This window comes from Muscardinus avellanarius (assembly GCF_963383645.1).
Source record: "Muscardinus avellanarius genome assembly, chromosome: 13".
NCBI lineage: Eukaryota > Metazoa > Chordata > Mammalia > Rodentia > Gliridae > Muscardinus > Muscardinus avellanarius.
The window spans coordinates 1,273,737-1,292,992 of NC_137799.1; the positions used below are offsets into that span (position 1 = coordinate 1,273,737).

A 19,256-nucleotide genomic window follows, 5' to 3' on the forward strand; every position below is an offset into this window, starting at 1 on the left:
CTTGACCCGCGACTGGCGCCTGGTATGATTGCTAAGTGGTGGGCCGGCAGCCACAGCCCTCCCCCTTGAGGTAAGGGGGTGGAGGCGTGTGGGAGGGCTGCCCCGCAGGTGCTGGCCCCACCAGCATCACAGGTGGGGCCGCACCTGCAGCAGGGGCAGAGAGCAAGTGGCTATTTCTACGCTCAGTGTTCAGAAGCCAGTGAGCACTAAGAATGGTTTGTAGCCTGACATCTCCCAGAGCCGCGATGGGGCGGCACTGGGTTTTGCTGTAAAGAATTGCATGATCCTGGGCACCAGCAGTACTAAGAACCTTGCGATGGGATCCTGTTGGAAGAGGCTGGCTTTAAATGCAGCCTTTGGGGCTCAGGCCAGGGTCTCTGCTGGCCTTCCAGCGACTACAGGAAAACTCCAGAAAAGGCAAGAAGTGCCCTGGTCTGTTCACCGCCCTTTCCTTTTTTAGGTCCAGAGGCCAAGAAGGATGTGGCCGTGTGTTGTCACCAGGTGCAGGGCGCTCCGAGGTGCCATCCACCTGGCTCCATCTTGACTGCGCAGGTTCTGCGGCGGCCGCACCACCCTGCATTGGCAGCGGCCTCATTCCCCAGCTGCTGCTGTGTGGATCGTGTTGCTCAGGGAGGAAATGACAGGATGGGTTTTAGGTACTAGCTCAAAAAATATTGGGACCTTATAGGGTCAAAAAATTTTTAGCTAGGCATGGTGGTGCATACCTGTAATCCTGGTGTTTGGGACGATGATAATAGGAGGATCACGGGTTCAAAGCCAACCTGGCGACTGGGTAAGGATTCAGCCCAAGTCAAGAAATGGTTGGTCTAGAGGTGTGCCTCAGAGGTGAGTGCCCTTGGGTTCATTCCCAACACCATACATTTTTCTTACAAGGCTTTTCCTCAAGAGAGTCTTCCTGGGCAAAACAGGAAGGGGTCTGAGGTGCAGGAGGAAGCAGGTGTGTCCCTGCTGTTGGGGCCCTGTGGGGAGAAGGTTCTAATCAACATGGCATCAATTTGTATATTACTACCTCTTAAGTTAGTAGAGCTTTTAACTAGAGGATGGGGACCAGTAGCAGAGTGGGAGGGCCTGGGGGGGCATTCAGATGTTATGTATGAAAGTCACCGGTCCCTTGGGGGAGCTGGGCGTAAGGGAGGCAAGTTGGACGATGTGTGTTTATGTGTTGCTTTGGCGCTCTCTGTATAACTAACATGCCAATAAAAACATAAAACAAGTACTGATCTCATCCAGAAATGCCTTCAGAAAGGAACATCTGCAGGATTGTCGGTGGGGAATGTCTGAGAGCTGTGACCTGGCCAATTTGGGCCATAAACTTGTCTGCCAAAAATCTTTACCAGGGATGCTGATGTCCCCCTGGGTCACCAGCTACGTGTTCAGCTGAAGGCTGGGGCCAAAAGGGATCCACGGTTGAAAGACAGTAATGAGATGCTCTCAGCCTAGTGAGAAGCTTCAAGGTAGAAGGGTTGACCTGTATGCTGGTGTGGGAGCAGTGGGTCATGTGTAGCACTGGTAGGAGCTGGCTCTACACAAGCCCAGGCATCGCATAAAAGCCGTTTATTTACATTAAGTGACAGGCCCTGGTGGGTGTGTCCTCAGGCCCTTCCTGGTGGCTCCAGGCCTCCCTGGTGCTGACCTTTCCTGGTCAGCTGGGCCAGCTGTCTGGACAGTTCGGGCCTGGGAATGGTGTTGCAGTGGAGTGACACTTCCCCCCTGGACATCCAGAGCAGGAGCCTTGCCAGCCCCAGTGCTGGGGAGGGGCCGCAGCCACAGCATCAGGAGTACTTGGTGTTGGAGATCTCCTTCCACAGCAGGGTCTTGAGGTGGCTGAGCACCAGCGAGTGGTGGGCCTCCACCTGGCTGGCCAGCCCGCTCAGCGTGGTGCAGGTGCGCAGCTGCCTGCCCAGCTCCGCGCGGAGGCTGGCGGGTGCGCCAGGCAGCAGGTAGTCTTGGAGCAGCTCACACACCTTGGCCAGGTTGGGCTGGATGAGGTCGCCCTTGCACTGGCGCACGAGGCGGTCACAGGGCGCCCTGCAGTCACGCCCGTAGGTGCAGTCTGCACTCTGCTCGCAGCGGCGGCCCTGCAGGAAGCGGCGCACGGTGGCCTCGGGCGCCACCTGCTGCAGGTCGGCCATCTTGAAGTCGTAGGTGGCCGTGTAGCCCACGTTGGCCAGCGTGGTCTCGCACATGTAGAAGGTCCCGTAGGAGCCGTGGAAGAGTTCCTCCACAAACTCCAGCAGGCCAATGGCGATCTTGGCGCGCCAGGGCCACGCGGGCCCCAACCACTGCTGGAGCACCGCACCCAGCGCGGGCGGCAGCAGGGGCCGCAGGACGGCGCTGTGCCAGGGGCCTCGGGGGGTGCCCTCCGTGAGGTAGAGGTCCCCGCAGTAGCCCAGCAGCCGCGAGGCGTGCTCCTTCTCCTGCAGGGACAGCAGCAGCAGGAACTCGTTGCGCTGCAGCAGGGCCCACACGGACTTGGCCTCAGCCAGGGATACCTTGCTGTCCTTGTTGAAGTCGGCCATGAGGAGGACCTGGCCAACCAGGGCAGGCAGGGAGGGGAGGTCTCCCAGGTTCGCCTGGCATTTGGGACCAAGAGGAAGACCAGTTCACTTGGAGCGGTGGGTGGGGGGGTAGGCCTCGCACGCCTCTGTGGGCAGAATGTGGGCTCTGACCCAATCCTCTGGGCGGCCTGGGCAGGTGCCTCAGAGCTGCTGGGGATGAGATACTTCCTCTCTCTGCGACTTCCCGCCGTCCCCTCTGGCTGCACTGGACACGCGCAGTCCCCCAACCCTTCCCTTAGCTGGGGGGCGGGGGGAGAGGTCTGCCAGGGGTCCTGTTAGACCATGGTGCGGCTGCCACCAGCCCGGAGAGCCCACTGACCTTGAGGAAGTTGAGCGTCATTTCCCGGAACTCTTTGATGGAGGTGCCCCGGGTGGGCTTGTCAAACAGCACCAGCTCCCGGCGGGGGGGCGCATCTGCCCGGGCCTTGGAGTTCAGGGCCTCCTTGATGCCACACTTGATGGTCACCTCCTTGTCCTGCCAGAGCCCGCTGTACACCTGGAGGGGGCCACAGGGATCCTCCAGGCAGATGCCCTCCCGCTGGTGGCCGGGCAGCCCAGGCCCCCGGCCCTGCTGCGGCGTACCTGCTGGCCAGGGGTCGAGGACAGGCAGGTCCTCCACTCCACTCTGCGCAGCTCACAGAGGTCCTGGCAGACCGAGCCTGAGATGATGCCCTTGCGGTACTGGTCACACTGCGGGGACAGGCGCCAGGGTGTGGCCGGGGTGCGGGCCACCCTCACTGACTCCCCACCAGCCACTCACTCCAGGGACCCATGGAAGGGAGGGGACCACTGAGCAAAGCCAAGTGGCCGCCCATGTGGGCCTGAAGCCCCATCACACTTGCCTGCTGCCCCAGGCAGGGCCCGCCGTGCCCCTGGTTCTCGGAGAATCTCTTAACATTGCTAGAGGCAGCCACCGGACAGCCTCCCGCCCCTAGCAGTCACGGCCACACGGTGGGCCCGGCGTCCCTGGCCGGCAGGGACTGAGACGCACCAGACACAGAGTTGCCAGTGGCTCCCAGAGGCCGTGCCCTGGTCTTGGCGCACGTGCAGGCTGCCGTGGGATGGGCGTGCCGCTTGTGTGCTGAGAGCAGCAACCCCGCTGGCCCATCACCCTGCTGGCTCCTGTGAGGGCGCGCAGCAAGGCCAGCGCTGGGGGCTCCACACCCAGGGGCCCATGTCCGAGGCGCCGGCCGGAGGACATCTCTCCCGCGGCTTCCTCTGAACAGACCCCTCTTGGCTCGCCCCCCGGCACTCCTGAGCAGGTGTCCACTTCCTGGGGCCTGGATCTGTCCATCTCAGGGACCTACTGTGGGCTGCGGTGCGCCAGGGGCCAGGAATGAGGGAGACCCAGCCCTCACGGCTCCAGTTGCTGTGTGCCATCAGTGGCTCAGAAAACATGCCCCATAGTTACTCTCGCCCCAGCCTTCCTGCTGGGCCCAGACGGCCCGCACCTGGTACCCAGGGACCCAGGGCGGGCCTCTGGTGTAACTGAATCCACCCACCCGGACCCAGATCCCAGGGCAGGGTGCCGGCTGTGTGCTGTGTGGGGTGAATTCCTGGACACGTATCGTGGGTTGCCAGGGAGCCGGACCTAGAGGAAAAGGGGGAAGGGAGTGCCCCTGCGCATCGAAGGGCAGGATGAGCCAACCCAAGGCCACCGACTGGGTCACGTGAGCCACCAAGGAAGCATCTGTCCTTGGCACCACGAGATCATGGCTCCTCAACCAGACAGAAAAGGAAATGGGACGCAGGCAGCCAGCGCCCATCCCGCCCCATAGGAGGGCCCGCAGGGTCTGGCCCCAAACCAACGCCAGCCAGCGCTGCTCCGTAGCTGGAGACCCCAACCCGAGGCTGCGCTCCAGGAGGCCATGCTGTTTGCCACCCGGGCTGGGGGCAGGACTGTAGGGTTCCGAGTGGACCCTGCCCCGCTGTCCGAGTGCCCTGGGAGGGGCTTGCACTGAGGCCGCGGTGGGAGGGCAGTGTAGCCTTCCTCATGACTCCGGTGCCGTCCTGTCCCCCAGAAAGACCCCTCACCTCCCAGCCTTAGCCTCCCCATCTGCTGGACAGGCGGAGCGGGGACACAGAGAGCCCGGCACTGACCAGGCGGCAGTGGACCGGACAAAGGAGGTAGGGTGTCACCCCCGGGCCCTGGACAGACGGCAGGAGGCCGAGCTCTGACTCCTCACCAGGCACCCCAGGAGAGAAGCAGAGAAGCAGGGTGCAACTCAGTGCGCACAGACATGAGCGCACACTCAGAGAGACGGAGCATGTGCTCCCACACGCGTGCACGTCCTCACCCAACAGCGGGACTTCAGTGCTGTCTCCCTGGGGAGGGCTCAGGGAAGGCCCTGGCCTGTGGCCCGCTTCTGTGGGCCCTGGCTGGAGAAGCCTCTCCAGGCCGGGACAGGGAGGACAGCAGTCCAATCCAGCCCCCCTGCTCAGAGTCCTCCTTTCCCAGCGCCTCTGGAGCCCACCCAGCCCAGCCCCACCTCACCCTCAGCCACAGCAGCCTCCCAAGACCCTCCACCCAGCAGGGGCAGCTTCGCAGGTCCTGCCTGCATCCGCAGCCTCCTGCCAAGCCCCCTGCCCCGGCCATGCGGTGCCACCCAGGTCTCTGGCCAGGGACACTTACGATCACCACCTGGCAGACGTGGCCGCGGCAGAGCTCCGAGTAGGACGAGTAGTGCACGTACACCATCCAGCTGCCCGCCAGGACGCCCAGCCAGACCAGCAAGGCGAGCTTGACCCTGAGCCCCGGCGGCCGGCCCTGCAGTGAAGGCGCCATATGAGGCCTCCAGGTCCCTGGAGAGGGGGTCCTTTGGCATCTCCTAGACTCACCAAGCCAACCAGCACTTGCCCCTCCAGCTCCAAGACCCACCCCGGCCCGGGGCCCCCCAGGGTGTTCTCAGTAGTTCCCTCTTGGCTGTCCCCCACAGGGCACATGCCATGGGATCTGCAGCTGGGGCTTTCCCTTATGGGCAGAAAAAAATATGTTTCAAAGAGGGAGCCGGGCGTGATGGCACACACTTGTAATCCCAGCATTCGGGAGGCTGAGACAGGAGGATCCCGGTTCATGGACAGCCTCAGCTACTTAGTGGAGCCCTTTGCAACTCAGAGAGACCCTGTTTCAAAAATAAAGAATAGCCGGGTGTGGTGGCGCACGTTTGTAATCCCCGTGCTTGGGAGGTGGAGACAGGAGGATCGCACTGGTTCGGAGCCAGCCTCGCTGGCTTAAGAGACCCTGTTTCCAAATAAAAATATAAAAATAGGTCTGGAAGTGTAGCCCAGACATAGAAGGGCTTCCAGGAACCCCAGTGCCACCAAAAATAAATAAATAAAAATAAAGAATAGCCAGGTGTGGTGGCCCACGCTTGTAATCCCCACGCTTGGGAGGTGGAGACAGGAGGATCGCGCAGGTTCGAAGCCAGCCTCGGCTATTTAGTGAGGCCCTTTGCAATTCAGTGAGACCCTGTTTCAAAAATAAAGAATAGCCAGGCGTGGTGGTGCACACTTGTAATCTCAGAGCTTGGGAGGCTGAGACAGGAGGATCGCACAGGTTAGGTTCAAAGCCAGACTCAGCTACTGAGTGAGGCTCTCAGCAACTTAGTGAGACCGTTTCCAAATAAAGTATAAAATAGGTTTGGGAGTGTAGCTCGGGGGTAGAAAGCCCTGGGTTCTACCCCCAGTACCACACAAAAATAAATAAAATAAAGGATAAAATATAGGGCTGGTGGTGTAGCTCAGAGGTAGAATGTCCCTGGGTTCCACCCCAGTATCAAAAACGTAGGAGCTGCTGGCATAGTGATGCACGTTTGTAATCCCAGTACTTGGGAGGCTAAGACAGGATGATTGCAGGTTCAAAGCCAGCCTCAGCAATTTAGTGAGGCTTTCAGCAACCTGAAATAAAAAAGCCGGGCGTGGTAGCGCACACTTGTAATCCCAGCATATGGGAGGCTGAGACAGGAGGATCTGAATGCAGGGACAGCCTCAGCTGCTACTTAGTGAGGCCCTTGGCAACTCAGTGAGACCCTGTTTCAAAATAAAGAATAAGCCGGGCTTGGTGGCGCACACTTGTAATCCCTGCGCTTGGGAGACTGAAACAGGAGGATCACATAGGTTTGAAGCCAGCCTCAGCTACTGAGTGAGGCTCTCAGCAACTTAGTGAGACCTTGTTTCCAAATAAAATATAAAATAGTTCTGGGAGTATAGCCCCGAAGTAGAAAGCCCCTGGGTTCCACCCCCAGTACCACCAAAAAATAAAAATAAATAAATAAATAAAAATGAAAAAAAAAAGAAAGAATAAAAAATAGGGCTGGGAGTATAGCTCGGAGGTAGGATGCCCCCGGGTTCCCTCCCCAGTACTGCAAAAAAAAAAAAAAAATTGGGGGGCTGAAAGTGTAGCTTGGAGGTAGAAGGCCTCTGGGTTCAATCCCCAGCACCCAAAAAAAAAAAAAAAGTGGGTAAGGGGCCAGTTCCTTATATTTATATTGCTGAATAAAATACACTTTCTCAGCACCGGGGATGAATGCAGGGCGTTTCACCTCTGAACTCCCCCAGCACTCCCGTTTTTTTGAAACGGGATCTCACTATGTTGCTGCGGCTGGCCTCAAATCTGTGATCCTCTGTGTTATTTTTGTTTACTTTTATGGGTCATTATAATCATAATGTACCCCGATTCCTCCCTAGCTTCCACGTATCAGAGAAAACATATGCCTTGACTCTCTGTGACTGGCTACTCTCACTAACACAGTGTTCTCCAGATCCACCCATTTTCCTGCAAATCACATAATTTTGTTCTTCTTTATTGCTGAGTAGGACTCTATCTGTGGATGTCCCACAGTGCTGCCATCATTTCCTCTGTTGATGGTGTTGATGGTTCATATTTGGCTACTGTAACTGCGCTATGAACATGGATGTGCTTACATTACTGTAACACTCAGACTTCAGACCCTTTGGAAAGATGCCCAGGCGTGGTATAGCTGGAGGTCCTCCTGCGTTAGCCTCCCAAGGACTGGGCTTGCAGGCGAATGCCGCCACCCCTGCTGGAACTGTGATTTGTGAAGGTCTCTGGTCATCCTGTCACCTTCTGCGCCTGCCTCTGTTTCCCCAGCTGGCAAACAGGATCCCAGAGCCCCTGGGTGGGGTGCTGGGGCACTGGCTCTCATCCAGGCTCTAAGCAGGCTTCTAAGGTTGACGGCCAGGGACAGGCGGATGCCATCCTCCTCCTCACCCCACCTGGCAAGTCACAGCCCTTGCAGAGGGCCTGGGTCGCAGGACAGCCAGCCCCATGCGGGGGCTCTGATACCAGAGCAGGAGCTGGGGGAAGAGGCACAGGCCTGCTAGTGGCACCAGGCACCCCGCCCACCAGCTGCTAGGGGGCAGCCACTAGGTGGGCCAGCGTCCCCTCCAGGAGCCCCCTCTCAGTCACAGGTGGGACGCTAAGCTCTTCCCCGGCCAGATCAGCTGGAGACGAGCCTCCTCCATGAGATGGAGCCCCTGCCCCTCACTGGGGACAGCCTGGCCCTGCAGTGGGGGCCATTCCCATGGTTCTTCCAGGAGGGGTGGGTGCCCCCTCTGCTTCCCTGGCATCCACACACTGAGGAGCTGCAGGGAGGACTCCAGGGCCGGCCAGGGTACAGAGCCTTTGGGCCAGCAAGAAGCAGAGGGGCCTGGCTCTGTGGGTGCTCCGCCCAAGGGGGCTGTGCCCCTCAGGCCCGCAAGACTCAGATGCTGTTTCTGTAAGGTGTATCCATAATAGAAAACAAGAAACCAGAGAGACAGGGGTGGCCCACACTGGGTCCGGTCCGGGGCTTCCCTGTTAGGCTGGGCAGGGAGATGTCTTGAGGGCTAGGGGCCAAGGGGCAGCAGGCCGGAGAGAGCCCTTGCTGGTACTGGACACAGGGTTGACCTGGGCTGAGCAAGTGACACAGAACTTGGGGCTGCCGGGGCCGCCACCCCTCCCTGCCCGAAGCCCAAGCCTTGCAGATGGCTCCCTTCCTGTGGCCACGACCGCCCGGCTAGTGCCCCAGGTCTCCTCACACAGGCCTACCCCCAGGGCGTCTTGAACCTGCCAGTCTTGCTCCCCAGCCCACCCAGGCTCCGGGGGCTCCATGAGGGCAGGGGTAAGCCAGCCCCAGGGACGAAGCCAGGGCTTTGCAGGGGCAGGGGCTCCAGCTCCTGATGGAACTGCTTGGAAGGCACAGAGGGTAGTGTGAGGGCCAGCAACAGCACAGCGACGCCCCTGCCCAGCAAGCATGGACCTGGTGCCCCTCACCACCGAACCGGAAGAGTGTTTCACAGGCAAGGGAACTGAGGCAGGGCATGCGCACTACTGGAAGGACGGGGGCTGGGGTTAGACTAGGGCTCTCACCCCGAACCAGGCCAACCAGAGCCAGTCTAAAGCCCTCTCTGACCACTCACTCCTGGACCAACCCAGGCTTCCCCAGAAGCTGCCCCGTCATCCCTCGGGGCTGGGGGGCCTGCACACCCCACCTCCTGGCATGGGGGGTGATCCTGGACCCCTCAGCTCCTCTGCTGGGGAAAACCAGGGCTGGGCAGACTAGGCAGGTGTCTGTCTCGCGGGGCAGAGGCAGGCCAGGCCTTGGGCCAAGGCTGGATGCTGAGGACCCTCCAGCCTAACCAAGGATGGCCTGCTTGGGCAGTCTGGGCTGGCCAGCTCTTTCCCCAGGTGCAGGGCCTTAGGTGGGGGCTGGCGTCAGAGAGGAGATTCCATGATTGGCGACCGATGAAGACCTGACCCAGATCTCCCCAAAGCGGGTGCGAGCGGGTCCCCAACAGCTGGGACGGCTGGCACCGGCTCCCCTGTGGACAGGAGGGCCTGGAGGCCCCGACTCGCCCAAGGTCACCAGGAGGTCAGGGCACGGCCCCTGACTCCGGCTGGCTGCTGGGAGGGCCAGGGGAGGGGTACGGTGTCCTTCCAGGGGCGTTCCTAGGCGCCCCACGTTTGCTACAGCAGAAAAACAAACCTTATTTTTTAAGTAGCGAAAAGCGGGCGGGACTTTGTGTGCGGCGGGCCGCGCGGTTTCTAGGCCCGGCTCGCCCTCGGCGCCCCTCCCCCGCCGCAGGCCGCAGCCCCTCTCGGCCCCAGGTCCACCCTCCGGGCCGTGGCCGCGGGCCGGGGTCTGCGCGGGGCGGGCCGCTTACCTGCAGCCCCTTGGAGAAGGGGCAGAGCATCAGGTGCGCCAGGCGCCGCAGCCGCCTCATGGTGGGCGCCGGCCGGGGCTGCGCGGGCCCCCGGGCTCGGCTCGGCCTCAGCCCCGGCCAGGCCCGGCCCGCAGAGGCCGCTGCGCGCTCGCCATGCGGCCGCGCGCCCCCGGCCCCGTTATAGACAGGGCGCGCGCCTTCCCGACGGCGAGCGGAGGGCGGGGCGCGGGCGGGAGCGCGCGGGGGCGGGAGCGCGCGTGGGAGGGCGGGGCGCGTGGGCAGGAGCGCGCCGTGGGGGGGCGCCGTGGGGGAGGGGCGGGAGCGCGCGTGGGAGGGCGGGGCGCGTGGGCAGGAGCGCGCCGTGGGGGGGCGCCGTGGGGGAGGGGCGGGAGCGCGCGTGGGAGGGCGGGGCGCGTGGGCGGGAGCGCGCCGTGGGGGGGCGCCGTGGGGGGGCGCCGTGGGGGCGGGGCGCCGTGGGGCGGAGCGTGGGCGCGCTGTGCGGGAGCGCCGTGGGGGCGGGGCGGGAGCGCGCGTGGGCAGGAGCGCGCTGTGGGGGAGGGGCGCCGCGGGGGAGGGGCGGGGCGCGGGGGCGGGAGCGCGCGTGGGGCGGCGCGTGGGACCGGGGAGGCGCGCGGAGGTCCCGGCGCGCGGCCAGGCGCAGGGCAGGCGGGGGGGGGGGGGGCGAGCAGGTGCAGCCCCAGGACCCTGGCGGCGCGGGTCCCCAGCCGGTCAAGGGTGTCTTCTCGGTGGTGAGGGGCGCCGGGCAGCGCGACGCCGGCAGGCCCCTGAGCCTCGGGCCCGCCCCTCGGTGCTGCTGCGTGGCCGGCCCGCACTCTGCCCTCGCAGGGTTTGGAGCCGGCCCGGTGGACCTCAGGACCGAGCCGCCCATGGCATGCCCGCGCCTCTGCGGCCGGGATGGTAGGGTGTGCGCCTGGACAGCCCAGCTCGCACCCCACGCGCCCGCATCCTCCCGCATCCACGCTTGGTATTGTGTACACTTGAGCAAAGCCAGGCGCGGTGGATCACGCCTGTAATCCCAGTACCTGGGAGGCTGAGACTGGAGGATGGCGGATTCGCAGCCAGCCCCAGCAATGTAGTGAGGCTCTGCAATTTAGTGAGGTCCTGTTTCAAAATAAAAGAATACAGTAGGGCTGAGGGTGTGGCTCCGAGGTAGAATGCCCCTGGGTTCCATCCCTAGCACTACTACGACTACAACGACGACTACTACTATTACTAATAGGGCTAAGGGCTCCGAGGTAGAATGCCCCTGGGTTCCATCCCCAGTAACCCCCCCCCACACACACACAAATAAAGTAACAGCTAGGCATGGCAGCATATGCTTGTAATCCCAGTACTTGGGAGGCTGAGACAGGAGGCTCACAGGTTTGCAACTAGCCACAGTAATTTTTTTTTTTTTTGGTGGTACTGGGGTTCCTGGAAGCCCTTCTACCTCCGGGCTACACTCCCAGACCTATTTTAACATTTTTATTTGGAAACAGGGTCTCCTAAGCCAGCGCGGGCGGCTGGCTTCGAAACTGCGCGATCCTCCTGTCTCTGCCTCCCAAGTGCGGGGATTACAAGCGTGCGCCACAACGCCCGGCTAGCCGCAGTAATTTAGTGAGGCCCTTTGCAACTTAGTGAGACCCTGTTTCAAAATAAAAGAATAAAAAATAGGGCTGGGGGTGTAGCTTGGAGGTACTGCAAAAAAATTAAATAAATAAGAGAATAAAATAGGGCTGGAGATGTAGCTCAGAGCCAGAATGCCCCTGGGTTCAACACACACACACACACACACACACACACACACACACACACGGGTTGTGCGTGGTGGTGCACACTTGTAATCCCTGCACTTGGGAGGCTGAGACAGGAGGATCGCACAGGTTCGAAGCCAGCCTCAGCTACTTAGTGAGGCTCTCAGCAACTTAGACCCTGTTTCCAAAGAAAATATAAAATAGGTATGGGGGTGTAGCCTGGAGGTAGAAAAGTCCCTGGGTTCCACCCCCAGTACCACCAAAATAAATAAATAAATAAATAAACAAAGAATACAAAAATAGGAGCCGGGCATGGTAGCACACGCTTGTAATCCCAGCATTTGGGAGGCTGAGACTGGAGGATTGCGGTTCGCGGACAGCCTCAGCTACTTGGTGAGGCCTTTTGAAACTCCCTGGTCGGTTACTGAGCAGCCAAACATGCGGTAAGGCTGGCGATGCTGGATAAGTCAGCAGTGGCCGGATGTGGTGGCCCAGCCCTGTGATCCAAACTTGGGAGGCTGAGACAGGAGAGTCACAGGTTCACAGCCAGCCTCAGCTACTTGTGAGGTCCTCTGCAACTTAGACCCTGTTTCAAAATAAAGAATCAGCCTGGCGTGGTGGCGGCGGCGCATGATTGTAATCCCAGCATTTGGGAGGCTGAGACAGGAGGATCACAGGTTTGCAGCCAGCCTCAGCTACTTAGTGAGGCCCTCTGCAACTCACTGAGACCTTGTTTCAAAATAAAAGAACAGAAAATAGGGCTGAGGGTGTAGCTGGGAGGTAGAATGTGCTTGGGTTCCGTCCCCAGTACCACAAAATAATAAATAATGAATGAATGAATGAATGAATGAAATAGGGCTGGGGGCATAGCTCAGAGGCAGAATGTCCCGAGTTCGATCCTCAGTGCCACACACGAAAGACAGCAATGAACTATTAATGCAAACCGAGGGAGGGAAGGAGGGAGGAGAGATGAAAGAAGACGAGGGAGAAAAACTAATTCCCACAGGAAACTTGGGTGGAGGTCCAGGCCATCCCTCTGGCCCCTCTGGACGCCGGTCGAGTGCAGCGTGGGCCCACCCACGGCTGGCAGCTCTGAGCTGCGGGCGCAGCTCCCACCACGAAGCACAGAGGGCAGAGGCAGAGGAGAGACCTCCCGCGGCCGCCCAGCTGCGCCCAAGCCCGGGCGGCTCCGTGCAGCTCCGCCATCCAGCAGAGGCACCACGTGGGCGCCAGTGAGAGCCCGTGCCCCGCCGCAGTCCAGGACCCCTGCGCCACGGCCGGGCCCATGGACGGGCATGCCCTAGATGGCAGAGTGGAGAAGTGGGACGGGATTTGGAGGCATGGGAGGTGGAGCCCACAGCTCTCCCAGACATTCAGGTCACGGTGCTCGGCGTTCTGAGCCTGACCACTAGGGGGAAGTACTGCCCAGCCCATCACAGAGGTGGGCTAGAGGGGGCGGGAAGGGTTGACAGACAATATGGAGCCCAGCAGGTGTGGTGGCATGCGCCTGTAAACCCAGTACTTGGGATGCTGAGACTGTAGGATCGCAGGTTCAAGGTCAGCCCCAGCAACATAGTGAGGCCCTCAGCAACTTGGTGAGACCTGTTTCAAAGAAAAAAGTAAAATAGGCCCCAAATTTTGGGGAGGTCCTGGGGGTTCTACCAGTTCTACCTCTGAGCTACACCTCAGCCCTATTTTTTTTTATTCTTTATTTTGAAACAGGGTCTTACTGAGTTGCAAAGGGCCTCACTAAGTAGCTGAGGCTGTCTGTGAACTGCGATCCTCCTGTCTCAGCCTCCCAAATGCTGGGATTACAAGCGTGCGTCACCACGCCCAGCTTCCGCAGCCCTAGAATTTAGGTGTTCTACCTCCAAGCTTTTTAAAAATTATTATTCATTTTATTTTGAAACAGGTCTCACCAAGTTGCTGAGGGCCTCACTAACAAAACAAAGCAAACACACACACACACACACACACACACACACTCACAACATCAGGTTAGATTTGACTTTCAATTTTATTCATTTATTGTTATTGGAGATTGAACCCAGGGGCATTCTACCTCAGAGCTACACACCACAGCTTTACTTTATTTTTATTTTAAACAAGGTCTCACTAGCTTGCTGAGTTTCACTACTTGCCGAAGCTATTCTCACACCTGTGATCCTCCTGTCTCGGCTCCCAAGTACTGGGATTCTAGGCGTGCAGCACCATGCCCAGCTCTGATTTGCAGGTAAACAGGGTTTTTTGTTTTGTTTTGGTCCTGGGAATTTAGGTGTTCTACCTCCAAGCTTTTTTAAAAAATATTATTAATTTATTTATTTTTAGTTCTGGGGATTGAATCCAGGAACATTATACCTCTCTGAGCTACACCCACAACCCTAGTTTTGTTTTGAAACAGTCTCACTAAGTTGCAGAGAAATTCACTAAGTTGCTGAGGCTGGCAGTGAAACTGTGATCCTCCTGTCTCACTAAATATCTGAGGCTGTTGGTACACCTGTGATCCTCCTGTGTCTCAGCCTCCTAAGTACTGGGATTACAAGTGTGCTCCACCACACCCATCCTGCCCTTTTTAAAATTTATTTTTTGTGGTACTGAAAACTGAACCCAGGGGGATTCTACCTCTGAAACCAGGGGCATTCTACACCCTCATCCCCACAGGTTTGTTTATTTATTTATTCATTTATTTATTTATTTATTTATGGTACTGGGAATGGAACCCAGGGGCATTCTACCTCCAAACTACACCCCCAGCCCTATTTTTTATTATTATTTTGAAACAGGGTCTCATTGAGTTGCAAAGGGCCTCACTAAGTAGCTCAGGCTGCCTGTGAACCCAGATCCTCCTGTCTCAGCCTCCTGAATGCTGGGATTATAAGAGTGGGCCACCATGCCCGGCTTGAAAAAAAAAATTTTTTTATAATGCTTATAATCCCAGTACTTGGGAGGCCGAGGTACAGGAGGATCACAGGTCCTCTGGGCTACACCTGCCCTATTTTTTTATTCTTTATTTTGAAACAGGGTCTCACTGAGTTGCAAAGGGCCTCACTAAGTAGTAGCTGAGGCTGTCCGTGAATCTCGATCCTCCGGTTTCAGCCTCCTGAGTGCTGGGATTACAGACGTGCATCACCACACCCAGCTCCTTTTTAAAATTTTTGAAACAGGGTTTCACTAAGTTACTGAGGCTGTCCTCGAACCTGTGATCCTCCTGTCTCAGCTTTCTAAATGCTGGGATTACAGCGTGTGCCACCATGCCTGGCTACAAGGAAGTTTTTTAAATATATGTTCCCAGCCAGGCATGGTGGTTCTTGTTTCTAATTCCAGCATTTGGAAGGCTGAGACAGGAGGATCACAGGTTCGAGGAGAGCCTCATCTACTTAATGAGGCCCTCTGCAACTTAGTGAGATCTTGTTTCAAAATAAAGAATAAAAAGTAGGGCTGGGAGTATGGCTCGGAGGTAGAAGGCTCCTGGGTTCAATCCTCCGTATCACAGAAAGAGATCCCAGTGTTGCACACGACATAATCATGCTGAAAGATCACACCGTGTGTAACTGAAACTCAAATTGTCCCTGCAGTCCAGCTTTTTACTAAGTCTGGCGGCCCTGCCTGGGGACAGCAGAGGCCACCGTGGGCAGCGGAAGGCTGGGCCAGGAGTCAGATGGGAGGGAGCTCCCAGTTGAGCTCTGCTTGGTCCCCAGGAGGCCTCCGCTGCTGGAGGCTGTGACTCAGAGGCTGGCGGGTGTGGGTGCCGCAGGGCCGGGCTCCTGAATCTTGCCCGTCTCGTCACCAGAGGGAGTCGCCTGGCCGCTGGCCTCTCCTCGGGCTGCCGCTGTGAGTGGAGGCTGGAGCCTGGGTCCGCTGGCCCCGGAAGGCAGCTAGCACTGTGCAGGGCAGAGGCAGCTAGCACTGTGCAGGACACACCGCGCCGCGGAGCCGGGCAGGGCCAGGCAGTCCCGTCGGCGTCTCCGCTTCCCCTTCCTCTGCCTGCGGCTTCCAGAGCCACCACAGTGCACGCTCCCGCTGGACGCCTCTTGCTTATACTGAAGTCACGAATCCACCTGGAATTTAACTGCTTATGACGAGAAGCAGTAGCTGTGAGTCACCTTCCCACCCTGGCCGGGTGCTCGTTGCCCCAGGGCCGCGGTGGGGCAACCCGCCCTTACGTCTGTGTGTTTGTGCACACACAGACACAGAGCGCAGCGGCAAAAGCCTGGGCCTCCCAATCCTGGAACAGGTTGTCTGGGACAGAGAAGAGAGGTGTGGGCTGATGGTGGTAGAGGCCCCCTTTGGGGACTGCTGTGTCACCAGCCACAGCGTGCACCCCGCAGGGGTAGCCGGCGTCCTGAGCGGCAGCTGCTTCCACACGCTGAGACATCAGCAGCGTTGGACTTGATGGTACACACACACACACACACACACACACACACACACACACACACACACTCTCCAGAGCCCAGGCACCCAGCCACATGCCATCTCTGGACCCTTTCATCCTAGGCAAAAGGCCACCCGCCACTGCCCACAGGCCCAGGGTGGGCAGGACCCTGGGGCCCAGCCTGGCGGGTTGGCAGGAACACTGGTCCACTCTGGCTACTCTGTACTGCCTAGAAGGCCTATGTGGGTGGCCTGGCATACTGGGGACTGGCTCCAGGACCAAGTGGACCTCATAAGGAGAGTGTGGCAGGCGTTCTGGGCTCCCCTGGCCAATCCATGACAGACCCCTCCCCAGGGCACTGGACAGAGGAGGGCACAGGACCTGCAGGGAGGGGGTGCTGCCCATGGCTGCCAGGTGGCATGGCCGGTGAGCGGGCGGGCCCCAGGCTCAGGGCGCTGGGTGCAAGCTGAGAGCCTGGATCCGGCCTTTGACCTCGTCTTGCCAAGGATGGCCCTTGGTGGCCGGGCCTGCAGCCTTGGCCTCTAGACTGCAGCTGACTGGCTCCTTAGACCAGAGCAGGGCAGGTGCCGCGCACAGTGGAGAGGGTGGCCGCCCCGGTGGCAGGAGGCTGGCCCAGGCGAGGAGGGGGCAGAGGCAGACCTCCCCACCAGCGAGCCCTAGCCAGGAGGTGGCCAGGGCTGGTCCCCTGTCCTGCCCCAGCAGCCTGGGAGCAGCCAGCACAGCTGACTGCCTGGGAACGCCAGCTGGGCCAGGGGTCAGGTGGCCTGAGGACTGGCCAGGCTCTGCCAGGGGCCTGGCGTCTGCCACCAGCACCCGCTCACACACTGTGGCCGAACAAGCCACCGGCCGGCAGTCTTGTAACCCTACAGCCGCCACGTAGCAGTCCCCTCTGCACAGACAGCTAACAGGCCCAGAGGGGCGGGGCTGGCCCCAGGCAGGGCTGGCTGCGCCTGGCTCTTCACCTCTGCACAGAGCTGTGCTCAGGCCGGGGTCCCTGGGGACGTCCTTGCCTCCGAGAGGGGACTGGGTGAACTACAGCGCCCAGCCCCCCTGCCTCCAGGCCAGGCTGTCCTTGGACGCCCTTGCCATGGCAGTGTGGCCCCTGGCCCGGCTATGGCTCCTCTTTGGGGCCTGGTCCTCCTCCTGTACAGGGTCCCTCCATTTCTCCATCATTCTTGGCCCACCTCTCCTCTGACTCCTAGCCCAAGAGCATCCTGTGTTCCAAGAGTTCCAAGAGCCCAGGAGTGTTCCCTGTTCACCCCATCCCTCTCTCCAATCTGGCGGCCCCCGCACCAGAAGCTCGTATGGATGTGTGACTTCGCAGACACAGACTGGGACACCGTCTCTGGCCTCACGATGGCCCAGGAGCCGGAGCGGCCCTGCAGCAGCCTTGGCCCCGCCTCCTTCCCTGGCTCCCTGGGGCAGAGGCCAGGAACCTGGCCAGGAACCTGGCCCGGACACCTCGCCTCATCTATTTTTAAGCACAAACCCATGAAAGATTCACAGACCACTTTATTTACAGGTGGCGGGATGGCAGCTTGGCCTGTACGCACTCACCAAGAGGCCTGAAAGACAGCCCGTCTCCCAGCCGGCCCAGAGCCCCAGGTAGCCTCCCAGGACTCACGGGTGTCCCTCTGCCCAGGGCACTCTGCGGCGTCCTTCCGCCCTGGCTTCCTTTCGGCCGGTTTGAGGGAGGCAGGATCATGATGCCGGCCGCAGGGTGAACAGGTTTCCTGAGCCACGCCAGGCGATGCCAGCATCTGATTTACAGGCAGGGCTCAGGCGTCGGGTAACCTGGAGTCAGAAGCTGCAGGACCAGGCTTCAAAGCCCTGCGCCCCGCCCTTCCCCTCCTGACCTGCTGCAGCCAGGAGCTGCACGGCCCACTGTTCCTGCTCCAGGAAATGGAGACTCATTCCCTGCAGACCCTCGCCCAGCCTGAGGAACGCGGAGGCCACAGGGCCTTGGCCTCGTCCTGTGGCGGAGGCCAGGGCAGGGGGCAGTGGCATGTGGGGACAGCCACGCCTCAGAGTCCTGCTTCCCCTCCCAGCAGCAGCCGCTCTCCTCCCAGGCTCGGGCTGGGCCTGGGGAGGTGCCAGCTCACCCTGCCGGCATCATGTGTGCCTGGCCTGGGAGGGCTCTCAGCTGTCATCGGCCTGAAGGGAGGAGAGCAGCCTGCTTCTGACTCCCGGGGCAGCGGGGGCTAACACCACCCAGCTGGGCGGGCTCCCTCCCCTTTCCCACCACAGCCTTGGGCGCACAGGGCAGACCCACCTGGCCCCTACTTAGTTGAAGACGCGCTCTCATTTAGAGAAGTCCCTTCCCCCGGTACATCCACTCTGGGGCTTGGCTTCTAGAGGCAAAGTGTCAGCCCCCAGCCCCCAGCAACACTTACAATACGGTTTCCGCTTCAAACCCGCCTCTCTTCCAGCAGAGGAAAAGCAAAGCTAAGGGTTTCTTTCAACATTTCCCCCAGAGGAGGAAGGGACTGGAGGCTGGAGGGAGCTGGAGACGGCCTCTGCAGGGGGCCCTGAGCTCTGGGACAGGCCTCTGCTGCCAAGCTGCTTCGCCACCCCAGCAGGGCAGCCTCTCTGGGCGCAGGGCAAACAGTGGGGCGGGGGGGGGGGGGCTCCTCCCCATCGCTCCCTGGCTGGGACTCACCTCTGGGGCCCCGGTTTCCCATCTGCTGACTGGGGATGTGCTTGCTGTGGCAGCAAGCTGACCTACTGTGTGTCAGGCACTGCTCCAAGGGCTGGCCACGCAGGGAGCAGAAGCCGCCTGGTTCTCGTGTGGAGGCCAAGGAGGCTTGGCAAGGAGCACTCACCCGGGGAGGGCGGGGAGGACCGTGAGGCCCTTACACAGGGCCTCGGGAGGCTGAGGGAAGACACCCCAGGTGGAGTCAGAGGCCAGCCTGGTAACATCACAAGCCCCCAGCTCAAAACATAAAAAGTAGCTGGGTGCGAGCCGGGCATGGTGGCCCACGCCTGTAATCCCAGGACTTGGGAGGCTGAGACAGGAGGATCGTAGGTTCGTGGCCAGCCTCGGCTACTAGTGAGGCCTTTCACAACTTAGTGAGACCCTGTTTCAAAGTGAAGAATAAAAATATGGGGTTGGGGGTGTAGCTCGGAAGTAGAATGCCCCTGGGTTCAACCCCCAACACCACAAACAAGACAAAAACCATAGAATGCAGCTGTGCGTGGCGGCGCACGCTTGTAATTCCAGTACTTGGAAGGCAGAGACAGAAGGATCGCAGGGCAAGTAGTGAGACTCTCATCAATCTAGCGAGACCTTGTTTCAAAATAAAAATAAAATAGGGCTGGGGGTAAAACATGGGGGTAGAATGCCCCTGGGTTCAATTCCTAGTC

General features: G+C 59.8%; 1 protein-coding gene across 1 annotated transcript; it reads right to left on the bottom strand.

Moving 5' to 3' along the window:
* Window positions 1-1,793: 1,793 nt before the first annotated feature.
* On the bottom strand, window positions 1,794-9,803 carry DIPK1B (divergent protein kinase domain 1B; the record flags this gene model as incomplete). Its single annotated transcript, XM_080708673.1, has 5 exons — window positions 1,794-2,594; window positions 2,899-3,075; window positions 3,162-3,269; window positions 5,212-5,346; window positions 9,744-9,803. The coding sequence occupies 5 exons, from the start codon at window positions 9,801-9,803 to the stop codon at window positions 1,794-1,796; spliced, it is 1,281 nt and encodes a 426-aa protein (XP_080564799.1).
* Between the last annotated feature and the right edge of the window lie 9,453 nt (window positions 9,804-19,256).